This window comes from Pecten maximus, chromosome 15, assembly GCF_902652985.1.
Source record: "Pecten maximus chromosome 15, xPecMax1.1, whole genome shotgun sequence".
In the NCBI taxonomy this organism is placed as follows: Eukaryota; Metazoa; Mollusca; class Bivalvia; order Pectinida; family Pectinidae; genus Pecten; species Pecten maximus.
The window spans coordinates 29,316,988-29,331,985 of record NC_047029.1 but is presented as its reverse complement, the minus strand read 5'-3'; the positions used below and the strand labels follow the sequence as shown (position 1 = coordinate 29,331,985).

Sequence of the window (14,998 nt, the reverse complement as noted above, 5' to 3'; positions counted from 1 at the left end):
GTAGTTGAGCTTAAATTGCACCTTACGAGGACAGATATAGTCGTTATCACTACATGATAATTGCACTATACTCTAAATTGTGTGTTAAAGCAATTGATGAAAATACGTTATCTACTTATTGACGGTTTCTACGGAAATTTAAAGATGGACTTGGCTTATTTTTGCTCATCTTTACTGTTTATATATTAATAACTTTTTTTCCTGGATTCACTAGTAAGTAATCTGATTTGTAAGCATATGCGATCAGTCTTGCGAAGTCATACATAATAGTTATTAATGGATGATAACATAAAGCTATCTTCAGTAAATACTTGTTTGTGTCAACATCGCCGGCTTAAACGAATTCGAAACAGAATCCCTTACATATTTTGACATCATTAATTCCATATTGATTGATTATTCCCATCTTTCATTGGTATATACCTACGTTTATACATTCATATCGTAATCTACTTTATCCAACCAATTTATGATAAACTTATGATTAGAAAAAAAAAGATATTAAAAAAACGTGATAACTTAAAGCTATTTTCGGTAAATAATGATTTGTGTATATATCTGTTGGCTCAAAGGAATTCGAATCAGAACCCCTGAATTCCTTTATCATCATAAACTCCATTTTGTGTAATTATTCCACATCTTATACCTAAGTTCACACATTCATATGGTTATTTATTTTATTCCACCAGTTTTTGATCAACCGATGCTTAGAAAAAGAAAAGAAAGTGACCTTAAGTCTGCTGACATATTTCATGCAGTTATATACCATTCTAATTAACTAGATTGAGTTCCACGAGAAATTAGATGTCATATGGATTTCTATCCGGCCTCTATATCAGCTCTTTCCAAAAAAAATACAATGTCTTCTTATTACGAGTATCTACCAAAATTATAATTCAAAGCCATCTTTGATCAATACTTTTTCATGTAAACATCGTTCGACTCAGAGGAATTGGAAACAGAAACCCCTGAACATTTAAACACAATTGACTCTATATGGTGTGATAATTCTACATCATGTGTTCGCTATATACTTATGTTACACATTCTTATGAAATGTATTTTATTCCATCAATTTATGATAAACTAATGATTTGTTACAGATAGTAACTCAAAGTTCTCTGACATAGAACATGCAGTTATATACCGTTCCAAATAATCAGACATAGTGCCACTGGGAATAATGACATTAAGACGTAGTTGGGTTTAAATTGCACAATACTCTCAAATGCATGTTAAAGTAATTGATGAAAATACGGTGTCTACTTATTAATGGTTTCTACGGAAATTTAAAGATGGACTTGGCGTATTTTTGCTCAACTTTACTGTTTATATATTAAGTAACGTCTTTTATTCCTGGATTCACTAGTAAGTAATCAGATTTTCAGGCAGAAAAAGATAGTTACTCAAAGCTTGCTGAAATATTCCAGGCAGTTAAATACCATTACAAATAATCAGATATAGCTAACCTGAAAATTATATATCAAATGGATTTCAATCCTGTGTCTATATCACACATATTTACCTGATCCTGTTCACTCTCTTGCGGAAGTTCGATCGCACGCCTTTCTCTTTTAAACTGTCAGCAAACGAAATAAAACAGTCAATTGTAATAATACAAAAACTATGTTGATAACAATGAATTGTAAAAATGAATTAATCGGTCAATAAAGAGAATAGTACTGTTCTAAACAAACTACATTTTTGTATATTTAGTAATCTCTTTTTTTCTGGATTCTTTTGTAAAAAATCATATATTTGAGGCATACGCGATCAGACTTACAACGCGATAAAAAAAAATCGTTATTAATGCATGATAACTTAAAGCCATCCGCTCAAATTCCTTATCATCATTAACTCCAGTTTGTGTGATTATTCCACATCTTATACCTAAGTTCACACATTCATATGGTTATTTATTTTATTCCGCCAATTTTTGATAAACTGATGATTAGAAAAAGAAAGTAACCTTAAGTCTGCTGACATATTTCATGCAGTTATATACCATTCTAATTAACCAGATTGAGTTCCACGAGAAGTTAGATGTCATATGGATTTCTATCCAGCCTCTATATCAGCTCTTTCCAAAAATAATACAATGTCTTCTTATTACGAGTATCTACCAAAATTATAATTCAAAGCCATCTTTGATCAATACTTTTTCATGTAAACATCGTTCGACTCAGAGGAATTGGAAACAGAAACCCCTGAACATTTAAACACAATTGACTCTATATGGTGTGATAATTCTACATCATGTGTTCGCTATATACTTATGTTACACATTCTTATGAAATGTATTTTATTCCATCAATTTATGATAAACTAATGATTTGTAACACATAGTTACTCAAAGTTCACTGAAATAGTACATGCAGTTATATACCGTTCCAAATAATCAGACAGTACCACTGGGAATAAGATATCTTATGGATTTGTTCCGGTGTCTATATCACACATATTTACCTCATCCTGTTCCATCTTAAACGGATGTTCGCTCGCACGCCTTTCTCTTTTAAACTGTAAGCAAACGAAATAAAACAGAAACGTGCAATAATACAAAACCTGTGTTGATAACAATGAATTGCAAAAATAAATTAATAACTAAAAGAGATTAGTAATTTTCAAAACAAACTATATTCAGTAATCTCTTTTTTCTGGATTCTTTAGTAAAGAATCATATATTTGAGGCATACGCGATCAGACTTACAACGTGATACATAATCGTTATTAATGCATGATAACGTAAAGCCATCTTCAGGAAATAAAAGATGTGTAAGCATCGTCTGGCTCAAACGAATTCGAAACAGAACCCCTTAATTTCTTTATCATCATTAACTCCATTTTGTATGATAATTCCACATCATATACCTAAGTTCACACATTCATATGGTTATTTATATTATTCAACCCATTATTGATAAACTGATGCTTAAAAAAATAAAGCGACCTTATGTCTGCTGACATAGTTCATGCAGTTATATATACCATTCTAATTAACCAGATAGAGTGCCACGAGAAATTAGTTGTCATATCGGTTTCTATTCAACCTCTATATCACACTTTAAAACAAATGCAATGTCTACTTGTTACGAGTGTTTACGGAAATTATAATTTAAAGACAACTTTGATTAATACTTTTTTATGTAAACGTCGTTTGACTCCGAGGAATTGGAAACAGACACCCTTTAACATTTAAACACCATTGACTCTATATGGTGTGATAATTCTACATCATGTGTTCGTAATATACTTATGTTACACATTCTGATGAAAAGTTTTTTATTCCATCAATTTATGGTAATCTAATGATTTGTAATAGATAGTAACTCAAAGTTCGCTGACATAGTACATGCAGTTATATACCGTTCCAAATAATCAGACAGTGCCACTGGGAATAAGATATCTTATGGATTTGATCCGGTGTCTATATCACACATATTTACCTCATCCTGTTCCATCTTAAACGGATGTTCGCTTGCACGCCTTTCTCTTTTAAACTGTAAGCAAACGAAATAAAACCTTAACGTGCAATAATACAAAACCTGTGTTGATAACAATGAATTGTAAAAATGAATTAATAACTAAATAAAGAGATTAGTACTTTTCAAAACAAACTATATTCAGTAATCTCTTTTTTTCCGGATTCTTTAGTAAAAAAATCATAGACTTGAGGCCAACGCGATCAGGCTTACAACGCGATAAATAATCGTTATTTATGCATGATAACTAAATTCCATGTTCAGTGAATGAAATATGTGTAAGCATCGTCTGGCTCAAACGGATTCGAAACAGAACCCCTTTATTTCTTTATCATCATTAACTTCATTTTGTGTGATAATTCCACATCATATACCTAAGTTCACACCTTCATATGGTTATTTATTTTATTCTTCCAATTTTTCATCAACTGATGCTTAGAAAAAGAAAAGAAAGTGACCTTAAGTCTGCTGACATAGTTCATGCAGTTATATACCATTCTAATTAACCAGATTGAGTTCCACGAGAAATTATATGTCATATGGATTTCTTTCTGGCCTCTATATCAGCTCTTTCCAAAAAAAAATACAATGTCTACCTGGTACTTAGGTTACACATTCTTATGAAATGTATTTTATTCCATCAATTTATGGTAATCTAATGATTTGTAATAGATAGTAACTCAAAGTTCGCTGACATAGTACATGCAGTTATATACCGTTCCAAATAATCAGACATAGTGCCACTGGGAATAAGGTATCTTATGGATTTGATCCGGTGTCTATATCACACATATTTACCTCATCCTGTTCCATCTTAAACGGATGTTCGCTCGCACGCCTTTCTCTTTTAAACTGTAAGCAAACGAAATAAAACAGAAACGTGCAATAACACAAAAATTATGTTGATAACAATGAATTGTAAAAATAAATTAATAACTAAATAAAGAGAATAGTACTGTTCAAAACAAACTGACATTAAGACGTAGTTGAGGTTAAATTGCACCATACGAGGTCAGATATAGTCGTTATCACTACATGATAATTGCACTATACTCTAAATTGTGTGTAAAAGCAATTGATGAAAATACGTTATCTACTTATTGACGGTTTCTACGGAAATTTAAAGATGGACTTGGCTTGTTTTTGCTCATCTTTACTGTTTATATATTAATAACTTCTTCTTTTTCCTGGATTCACTAGTAAGTAATCTGATTTGTAAGCATATGCGATCAGTCTTGCGAAGTCATACATAATAGTTATTAATGGATGATAACATAAAGCTATCTTCAGTAAATACTTGTTTGTGTCAACATCGTCTGGCTTAAACGAATTCGAAACAGAATCCCTTACACATTTTGACATCATTAATTCCATATTGATTGGTTATTCCCATCTTTCATTGGTATATACCTACGTTTATACATTCATATCGTAATCTACTTTATCCAACCAATTTATGATAAACTAATGATTAGAAAAAAAAGATATTAAAAAAACGTGATAACTTAAAGCTATTTTCGGTAAATAATTATTTGTGTATATATCTGTTGGCTCAAAGGAATTCGAATCAGAACAATTTAAACATTTTAACATCATTTACTTCACATCGTTTAATAATTCAGCATTTTGTGTTCGAATCATATCTATGTTTATACATTCATATCGTTATTTATTGTATTTTACCAATTTCTAATTAAATAATGTTAATAAAAAGGTAGTAACTCAACCTTTGCTGACATAGTAAATGCAGTAATAAACCGTTCCAAATGAGATATCACATGGATTTCAATCCGATGTCTATATCACACATATTTACCTCATCCTGTTCCATCTTAAACGGAAGTTCGCTCGCACGCCTTTCTCTTTTAAACTGTCAGCAAACGAAATAAAACAGAAACGTGCAATAATACAAAACCTGTGTTGATAACAATGAATTGCAAAAATAAATTAATAACTAAATAAAGAGATTAGTAATTTTCAAAACAAACTATATTCAGTAATCTCTTTTTTCTGGATTCTTTAGTAAAGAATCATATATTTGAGGCATACGCGATCAGACTTACAACGTGATACATAATCGTTATTAATGCATGATAACGTAAAGCCACCTTCAGGAAATAAAAGATGTGTAAGCATCGTCTGGCTCAAACGAATTCGAAACAGAACCCCTTTATGTCTTTATCATCATTAACTCCATTTTGTATGATAATTCCTCATCATATACCTAAGTTCACACATTCATATGGTTATTCATATTATTCAACCCATTATTGATAAACTGATGCTTAAAAAAATAAAGCGACCTTAGGTCTGCTGACATAGTTCATGCAGTTATATACCATTCTAATTAACCAGATTGAGTTCCACGAGAAATTAGTTGTCATATGGTTTTCTATCCGGCCTCTATATCAGCTCTTTCCAAAACAAAATACAAGGTCTACCTGCTACTTAGGTTACACATTCTTATGAAATGTATTTTATTCCATCAATTTATGTAATCTAATGATTTGTAATAGATAGTAACTCAAAGTTCGCTGACATAGTACATGCAGTTATATACCGTTCCAAATAATCAGACAGTGCCACTGGGAATAAGATATCTTATGGATTTGATCCGGTGTCTATATCACACATATTTACCTCATCCTGTTCCATCTTAAACGGATGTTCGCTTGCACGCCTTTCTCTTTTAAACTGTAAGCAAACGAAATAAAACCTTAACGTGCAATAATACAAAACCTGTGTTGATAACAATGAATTGTAAAAATGAATTAATAACTACATAAAGAGATTAGTACTTTTCAAAACAAACTATATTCAGTAATCTCTTTTTTTCTGGATTCTTTAGTAAAAAAACCCATAGATTTGAGGCCAACGCGATCAGGCTTACAACGCGATAATAATCGTTATTTATGCATGATAACTAAATTCCATCTTCAGTGAATGAAATATGTGTTAGCATCGTCTGGATCAAACGGATTTGAAACAGAACCCCTTTATTTCTTTATCATCATTAACTCCATTTTGTGTGATTATTCCACATCATATACCTAAGTTCACACATTCATATGGTTATTTATATTATTCAACCCATTATTGATAAACTGATGCTTAGAAAAAGAAAAGAAAGTGACCTTAAGTCTGCTGACATAGTTCATGCAGTTATATACCATTCTAATTAACCAGATACAGTGCCACGAGAAATTAGTTGTCATATGGATTTCTATCCGGCCTCTATATCAGCTATTTTCAAAAAATAGAATGTCTTCTTATTACGAGTATTTACGATAATTATAATTTAAAGCCATCTTTGATCAATACTTTTTCATGTAAACATCGTTTGATTCCGAGGAATCGGAAACAGAAACCCTTGAACATTTAAACACATTGACTTTATATGGTGTGATAATTCTACATCATGTGTTCGCTATATACTTATGTTACACATTCTTATGAAATGTATTTAATTCCATCAATTTATGATAAACTAATGATTTGTAACACATAGTAACTCAAAGTTCGCTGACATAGTACATGCAGTTATATACCGTTCTAAATAATCAGACATAGTGCCACTGGGAATAAGGTATCTTATCTATTTGTTCCGGTGTCTATATCACACATATTTACCTCATCCTGTTCCATCTTAAACGGAAGTTCGCTCGCACGCCTTTCTCTTTTAAACTGTAAGCAAACGAAATAAAACAGAAACGTGCAATAACACAAAAATTATGTTGATAACAATGAATTGTAAAAATAAATTAATAACTAAATAAAGAGAATAGTACTGTTCAAAACAAACTGACATTAAGACGTAGTTGAGGTTAAATTGCACCTTACGAGGTCAGATATAGTCGTTATCACTACATCATAATTGCACTATACTCTAAATTGTGTGTAAAAGCAATTGATGAAAATACGTTATCTACTTATTGACGGTTTCTACGGAAATTTAAAGATGGACTTGGCTTATTTTTGCTCATCTTTACTGTTTATATATTAATAACTTCTTTTTTTTCCTGGATTCACTAGTAAGTAATCTGATTTGTAAGCATATGCGATCAGTCTTGCGAAGTCATACATAATAGTTATTAATGGATGATAACATAAAGCTATCTTCAGTAAATACTTGTTTGTGTCAACATCGTCTGGCTTAAACGAATTCGAAACAGAATCCCTTACACATTTTGACATCATTAATTCCATATTGATTGATTATTCCCATCTTTCATTGGTATATACCTACGTTTATACATTCATATCGTAATCTACTTTATCCAACCAATTTATGATAAACTAATGATTAGAAAAAAAAGATATTAAAAAAACGTGATAACTTAAAGCTATTTTCGGTAAACAATTATTTGTGTATATATCTGTTGGCCTCAAAGGAATTCGAATCAGAACCATTTAAACATTTTAACATCATTTACTTCATCATCGTTTAATAATTCAGCATTTTGTGTTCGAATCATATCTATGTTTATACATTCATATCGTTATTTATTGTATTTTACCAATTTCTAATTAAATAATGTTAATAAAAAGGTAGTAACTCAACCTTTGCTGACATAGTAAATGCAGTGATAAACCGTTCCAAATGAGATATCACATGGATTTCAATCCGATGTCTATATCACACATATTTACCTCATCCTGTTCCATCTTAAACGGAAGTTCGCTCGCACGCCTTTCTCTTTTAAACTGTCAGCAAACGAAATAAAACAGAAACGTGCAATAATACAAAACCTGTGTTGATAACAATGAATTGCAAAAATAAATTAATAACTAAATAAAGAGATTAGTAATTTTCAAAACAAACTATATTCAGTAATCTCTTTTTTCTGGATTCTTTAGTAAAGAATCATATATTTGAGGCATACGCGATCAGACTTACAACGTGATACATAATCGTTATTAATGCATGATAACGTAAAGCCACCTTCAGGAAATAAAAGATGTGTAAGCATCGTCTGGCTCAAACGAATTCGAAACAGAACCCCTTAATTTCTTTATCATCATTAACTCCATTTTGTATGATAATTCCTCATCATATACCTAAGTTCACACATTCATATGGTTATTTATATTATTCAACCCATTATTGATAAACTGATGCTTAAAAAAATAAAGCGACCTTAAGTCTGCTGACATAGTTCATGCAGTTATATACCATTCTAATTAACCAGATTGAGTTCCACGAGAAATTAGTTGTCATATGGATTTCTATCCGGCCTCTATATCAGCTCTTTCCAAAAAAAAATACAATGTCTACCTGCTACTTAGGTTACACATTCTGATGAAATGTATTTTATTCCACCAATTTATGGTAATCTAATGATTTGTAACAGATAGTAACTCAACGTTCGCTGACATAGTACATGCAGTTATATACCGTTCCAAATAATCAGACATAGTGCCACTGGGAATAAGGTATCTTATGGATTTGATCCGGTGTCTATATCACACATATTTACCTCATCCTGTTCCATCTTAAACGGATGTTCGCTTGCACGCCTTTCTCTTTTAAACTGTAAGCAAACGAAATAAAACCTTAACGTGCAATAATACAAAACCTGTGTTGATAACAATGAATTGTAAAAATGAATTAATAACTTAAAGAGATTAGTACTTTTCAAAACAAACTATATTCAGTAATCTCTTTTTTTCTGGATTCTTTAGTAAAAAAATCATAGATTTGAGGCCAACGCGATCAGGCTTACAACGCGATAAATAATCGTTATTTATGCATGATAACTAAATTCCATCTTCAGTGAATGAAATATGTGTAAGCATCGTCTGGCTCAAACGGATTCGAAACAGAACCCCTTTATTTCTTTATCATCATTAACTTCATTTTGTGTGATTATTCCACATCATATACCTAAGTTCACACATTCATATGGTTATTTATTTTATTCTTTCAATTTTTCATCAACTGATGCTTAGAAAAAGAAAAGAAAGTGACCTTAAGTCTGCTGACATAGTTCATGCAGTTATATACCATTCTAATTAACCAGATTGAGTTCCACGAGAAATTATATGTCATATGGATTTCTATCTGGCCTCTATATCAGCTCTTTCCAAAAAAAATACAATGTCTACCTGGTACTTAGGTTACACATTCTTATGAAATGTATTTTATTCCATCAATTTATGGTAATCTAATGATTTGTAATAGATAGTAACTCAAAGTTCGCTGACATAGTACATGCAGTTATATACCGTTCCAAATAATCAGACAGTGCCACTGGGAATAAGGTATCTTATGGATTTGATCCGGTGTCTATATCACACATATTTACCTCATCCTGTTCCATCTTAAACGGATGTTCGCTCGCACGCCTTTCTCTTTTAAACTGTAAGCAAACGAAATAAAACAGAAACGTGCAATAACACAAAAATTATGTTGATAACAATGAATTGTAAAAATAAATTAATAACTAAATAAAGAGAATAGTACTGTTCAAAACAAACTGACATTAAGACGTAGTTGAGGTTAAATTGCACCTTACGAGGTCAGATATAGTCGTTATCACTACATCATAATTGCACTATACTCTAAATTGTGTGTAAAGCAATTGATGAAAATACGTTATCTACTTATTGACGGTTTCTACGGAAATTTAAAGATGGACTTGGCTTATTTTTGCTCATCTTTACTGTTTATATATTAATAACTTCTTTTTTTTCCTGGATTCACTAGTAAGTAATCTGATTTGTAAGCATATGCGATCAGTCTTGCGAAGTCATACATAATAGTTATTAATGGATGATAACATAAAGCTATCTTCAGTAAATACTTGTTTGTGTCAACATCGTCTGGCTTAAACGAATTCGAAACAGAATCCCTTACACATTTTGACATCATTAATTCCATATTGATTGATTATTCCCATCTTTCATTGGTATATACCTACGTTTATACATTCATATCGTAATCTACTTTATCCAACCAATTTATGATAAACTAATGATTAGAAAAAAAAGATATTAAAAAAACGTGATAACTTAAAGCTATTTTCGGTAAACAATTATTTGTGTATATATCTGTTGCCTCAAAGGAATTCGAATCAGAACCATTTAAACATTTTAACATCATTTACTTCTCATCGTTTAATAATTCAGCATTTTGTGTTCGAATCATATCTATGTTTATACATTCATATCGTTATTTATTGTATTTTACCAATTTCTAATTAAATAATGTTAATAAAAAGGTAGTAACTCAACCTTTGCTGACATAGTAAATGCAGTGATAAACCGTTCCAAATGAGATATCACATGGATTTCAATCCGATGTCTATATCACACATATTTACCTCATCCTGTTCCATCTTAAACGGAAGTTCGCTCGCACGCCTTTCTCTTTTAAACTGTCAGCAAACGAAATAAAACAGAAACGTGCAATAATACAAAACTTGTGTTGATACCAATGAATTGCAAAAATAAATTAATAACTAAATAAAGAGATTAGTAATTTTCAAAACAAACTATATTCAGTAATCTCTTTTTTCTGGATTCTTTAGTAAAGAATCATATATTTGAGGCATACGCGATCAGACTTACAACGTGATACATAATCGTTATTAATGCATGATAACGTAAAGCCATCTTCAGGAAATAAAAGATGTGTAAGCATCGTCTGGCTCAAACGAATTCGAAACAGAACCCCTTAATTTCTTTATCATCATTAACTCCATTTTGTATGATAATTCCACATCATATACCTAAGTTCACACATTCATATGGTTATTTATATTATTCAACCCATTATTGATAAACTGATGCTTAAAAAAATAAAGCGACCTTATGTCTGCTGACATAGTTCATGCAGTTATATATACCATTCTAATTAACCAGATAGAGTGCCACGAGAAATTAGTTGTCATATCGATTTCTATTCAACCTCTATATCACACTTTAAAACAAATGCAATGTCTACTTGTTACGAGTGTTTACGGAAATTATAATTTAAAGACAACTTTGATTAATACTTTTTTATGTAAACGTCGTTTGACTCCGAGGAATTGGAAACATACACCCTTTAACATTTAAACACCATTGACTCTATATGGTGTGATAATTCTACATCATGTGTTCGTAATATACTTATGTTACACATTCTGATGAAAAGTTTTTTATTCCATCAATTTATGGTAATCTAATGATTTGTAATAGATAGTAACTCAAAGTTCGCTGACATAGTACATGCAGTTATATACCGTTCCATATAATCAGACAGTGCCACTCGGAATAAGATATCTTATGGATTTGATCCGGTGTCTATATCACACATATTTACCTCATCCTGTTCCATCTTAAACGGATGTTCGCTTGCACGCCTTTCTCTTTTAAACTGTAAGCAAACGAAATAAAACCTTAACGTGCAATAATACAAAACCTGTGTTGATAACAATGAATTGTAAAAATGAATTAATAACTAAATAAAGAGATTAGTACTTTTCAAAACAAACTATATTCAGTAATCTCTTTTTTTCTGGATTCTTTAGTAAAAAATCATAGATTTGAGGCCAACGCGATCAGGCTTACAACGCGATAAATAATCGTTATTTATGCATGATAACTAAATTCCATCTTCAGTGAATGAAATATGTGTAAGCATCGTCTGGCTCAAACGGATTCGAAACAGAACCCCTTTATTTCTTTATCATCATTAACTTCATTTTGTGTGATTATTCCACATCATATACCTAAGTTCACACCTTCATATGGTTATTTATTTTATTCTTCCAATTTTTCATCAACTGATGCTTAGAAAAAGAAAAGAAAGTGACCTTAAGTCTGCTGACATAGTTCATGCAGTTATATACCATTCTAATTAACCAGATACAGTGCCACGAGAAATTAGTTGTCATATGGATTTCTATCCGGCCTCTATATCACACTTAAAAAAAAATACAATGTCTACTTATTACGAGTATCTACGGAAATTATAATTTAAAGCCTTCTTTGATTAATACTTTTTTATATTAACGTCGTTTGACTCCGAGGAATTGGAAACAGAAACCCTTGAACATTTTAACACCATTAACTCTATATGTTATGATAATTCTACATCATGTGTTCGCTATAAACTTATGTTACACATCCTTATGAAATGTATTTAATTCCATCAATTTCTGATAAACTAATGATTTGTAACACATAGTAACTCAAAGTTCGCTGACATAGTACATGCATTTATATACCGTTCTAAATAATCAGACATAGTGCCACTGGGAATAAGATATCATATGAATTTCGATCCAGTGTCTATATCACACATATTTACCTCATCCTGTTCCATCTTAAACGGAAGTTCGCTCGCACGCCTTTCTCTTTTAAACTGTAAGCAAACGAAATAAAACAGAAACGTGCAATAACACAAAAATTATGTTGATAACAATGAATTGTAAAAATAAATTAATAACTAAATAAAGAGAATAGTACTGTTCAAAACAAACTGACATTAAGACGTAGTTGAGGTTAAATTGCAGCATACGAGGTCAGATATAGTCGTTATCACTACATGATAATTGCACTATACTCTAAATTGTGTGTTAAAAGCAATTGATGAAAATACGTTATCTACTTATTGACGGTTTCTACGGAAATTTAAAGATGGACTTGGCTTATTTTTGCTCATCTTTACTGTTTATATATTAATAACTTCTTTTTTTTCCTGGATTCACTAGTAAGTAATCTGATTTGTAAGCATATGCGATCAGTCTTGCGAAGTCATACATAATAGTTATTAATGGAATGATAACATAAAGCTATCTTCAGTAAATACTTGTTTGTGTCAACATCGTCTGGCTTAAACGAATTCGAAACAGAATCCCTTACACATTTTGACATCATTAATTCCATATTGATTGATTATTCCCATCTTTCATTGGTATATACCTACGTTTATACATTCATATCGTAATCTACTTTATCCAACCAATTTATGATAAACTAATGATTAGAAAAAAAAGATATTAAAAAAACGTGATAACTTAAAGCTATTTTCGGTAAATAATTATTTGTGTATATATCTGTTGGCTCAAAGGAATTCGAATCAGAACCATTTTAACATTTTAACATCATTTACTTCACATCGTTTAATAATTCAGCATTTTGTGTTCGAATCATATCTATGTTTATACATTCATATCGTTATTTATTGTATTTTACCAATTTCTAATTAAATAATGTTAATAAAAAGGTAGTAACTCAACGTTTGCTGACATAGTAAATGCAGTGATAAACCGTTCCAAATGAGATATCACATGGATTTCAATCCAATGTCTATATCACACATATTTACCTCATCCTGTTCCATCTTAAACGGAAGTTCGCTCGCACGCCTTTCTCTTTTAAACTGTCAGCAAACGAAATAAAACAGAAACGTGCAATAACACAAAACCTGTGTTGATAACAATGAATTGCAAAAATAAATTAATAACTAAATAAAGAGATTAGTAATTTTCAAAACAAACTATATTCAGTAATCTCTTTTTTCTGGATTCTTTAGTAAAGAATCATATATTTGAGGCATACGCGATCAGACTTACAACGTGATACACAATCGTTATTAATGCATGATAACTTAAAGCCATCTTCAGTAAATAAAAGATATGTAAGCATCGTCTGGCTCAAACGAATTCGAAACAGAACCCCTTAATTTCCAGATCATTATTAACTCCATTTTATGTGAAAATTCCACATCATATACCTAAGGTCACACATTCACTTGGTTATTTATTTTATCCCACCATTTTTTGATAAACTGATGCTTAGAAAAAGAAAGTGACCTTAAGTCTGCTGACATAGTTCATGCAGTTAAATATACCATTCTAATTAACTAGATAGAGTGACATGAGAAATTAGATGATGTCATATGGAATTCTATCCGGCCTCTATATCAGCTCTTTCCAAAACATACAATGTCTTCTTATTACGAGTATCTACTGAAATTATAATTTAAAGCCTTCTTTGATTAACACTTTTTTATGTAAACATCGTTTGACTCAGAGGAATCGGAAACAGAAACCTTTGAACATTTAAACACCATTCACTCTATATAGTATAATAACTCTACATCATGTGTTCGTAATATACTTATGTTACCCATTCTGATGAAATGTATTTTATTCCATCAATTTATGATAAACCGATGATTTGTAACAGATAGTAACTCAAAGTTCGCTGACATAGAACATGCAGTTGTATACCGTTCCAAATAATCAGACGTTTCAACCCGGTGTCTATATCACACATACTTACAGAACCCTGTTCCATCTTTAGCGGCGGAAGTTCGATCTCACGCTTTTCTCTTTCAAACTGTCCGTCGACGAATTGAAACAATAACGTGCAATAGTATAAAATAGAAAACGAAATTAACACTTTCCAAAAACAAACTGACATTTATACGTAGTTGAGCTTAAATTACACCATACACTCCATTGTATTTTTGTTCAAGTTTCCCGTACACATATTAAGTAACTTCTTTTTTCCCACGGAAAATT

The 14,998-nt window shown here is 31.0% G+C and overlaps 1 protein-coding gene across 50 annotated transcripts in view; it reads right to left on the bottom strand.

Annotated features, from left to right (window-relative positions):
- Positions 1 to 14,998, bottom strand: part of LOC117344058 (trichohyalin-like) — a 53,121-nt gene that overhangs the window by 10,739 nt on the left and 27,384 nt on the right. For 26 of the 50 annotated variants that reach the window (XM_033906657.1, XM_033906659.1, XM_033906660.1 and 23 more), the window contains 14 exons: positions 13,798 to 13,851; positions 12,778 to 12,831; positions 11,788 to 11,841; positions 10,805 to 10,858; positions 9,788 to 9,841; positions 8,960 to 9,013; positions 8,133 to 8,186; positions 7,113 to 7,166; positions 6,123 to 6,176; positions 5,299 to 5,352; positions 4,281 to 4,334; positions 3,447 to 3,500; positions 2,467 to 2,520; positions 1,526 to 1,579 (listed from right to left, as the gene is read on the bottom strand). In XM_033906657.1, the coding sequence (XP_033762548.1) occupies positions 1,526 to 1,579; positions 2,467 to 2,520; positions 3,447 to 3,500; positions 4,281 to 4,334; positions 5,299 to 5,352; positions 6,123 to 6,176; positions 7,113 to 7,166; positions 8,133 to 8,186; positions 8,960 to 9,013; positions 9,788 to 9,841; positions 10,805 to 10,858; positions 11,788 to 11,841; positions 12,778 to 12,831; positions 13,798 to 13,851 (756 nt within the window). The remainder of the gene's footprint in view (positions 1 to 1,525; positions 1,580 to 2,466; positions 2,521 to 3,446; positions 3,501 to 4,280; positions 4,335 to 5,298; positions 5,353 to 6,122; positions 6,177 to 7,112; positions 7,167 to 8,132; positions 8,187 to 8,959; positions 9,014 to 9,787; positions 9,842 to 10,804; positions 10,859 to 11,787; positions 11,842 to 12,777; positions 12,832 to 13,797; positions 13,852 to 14,998) is intronic. The other 24 variants (XM_033906665.1, XM_033906702.1, XM_033906708.1 and 21 more) reach the window with 20 other exon arrangements.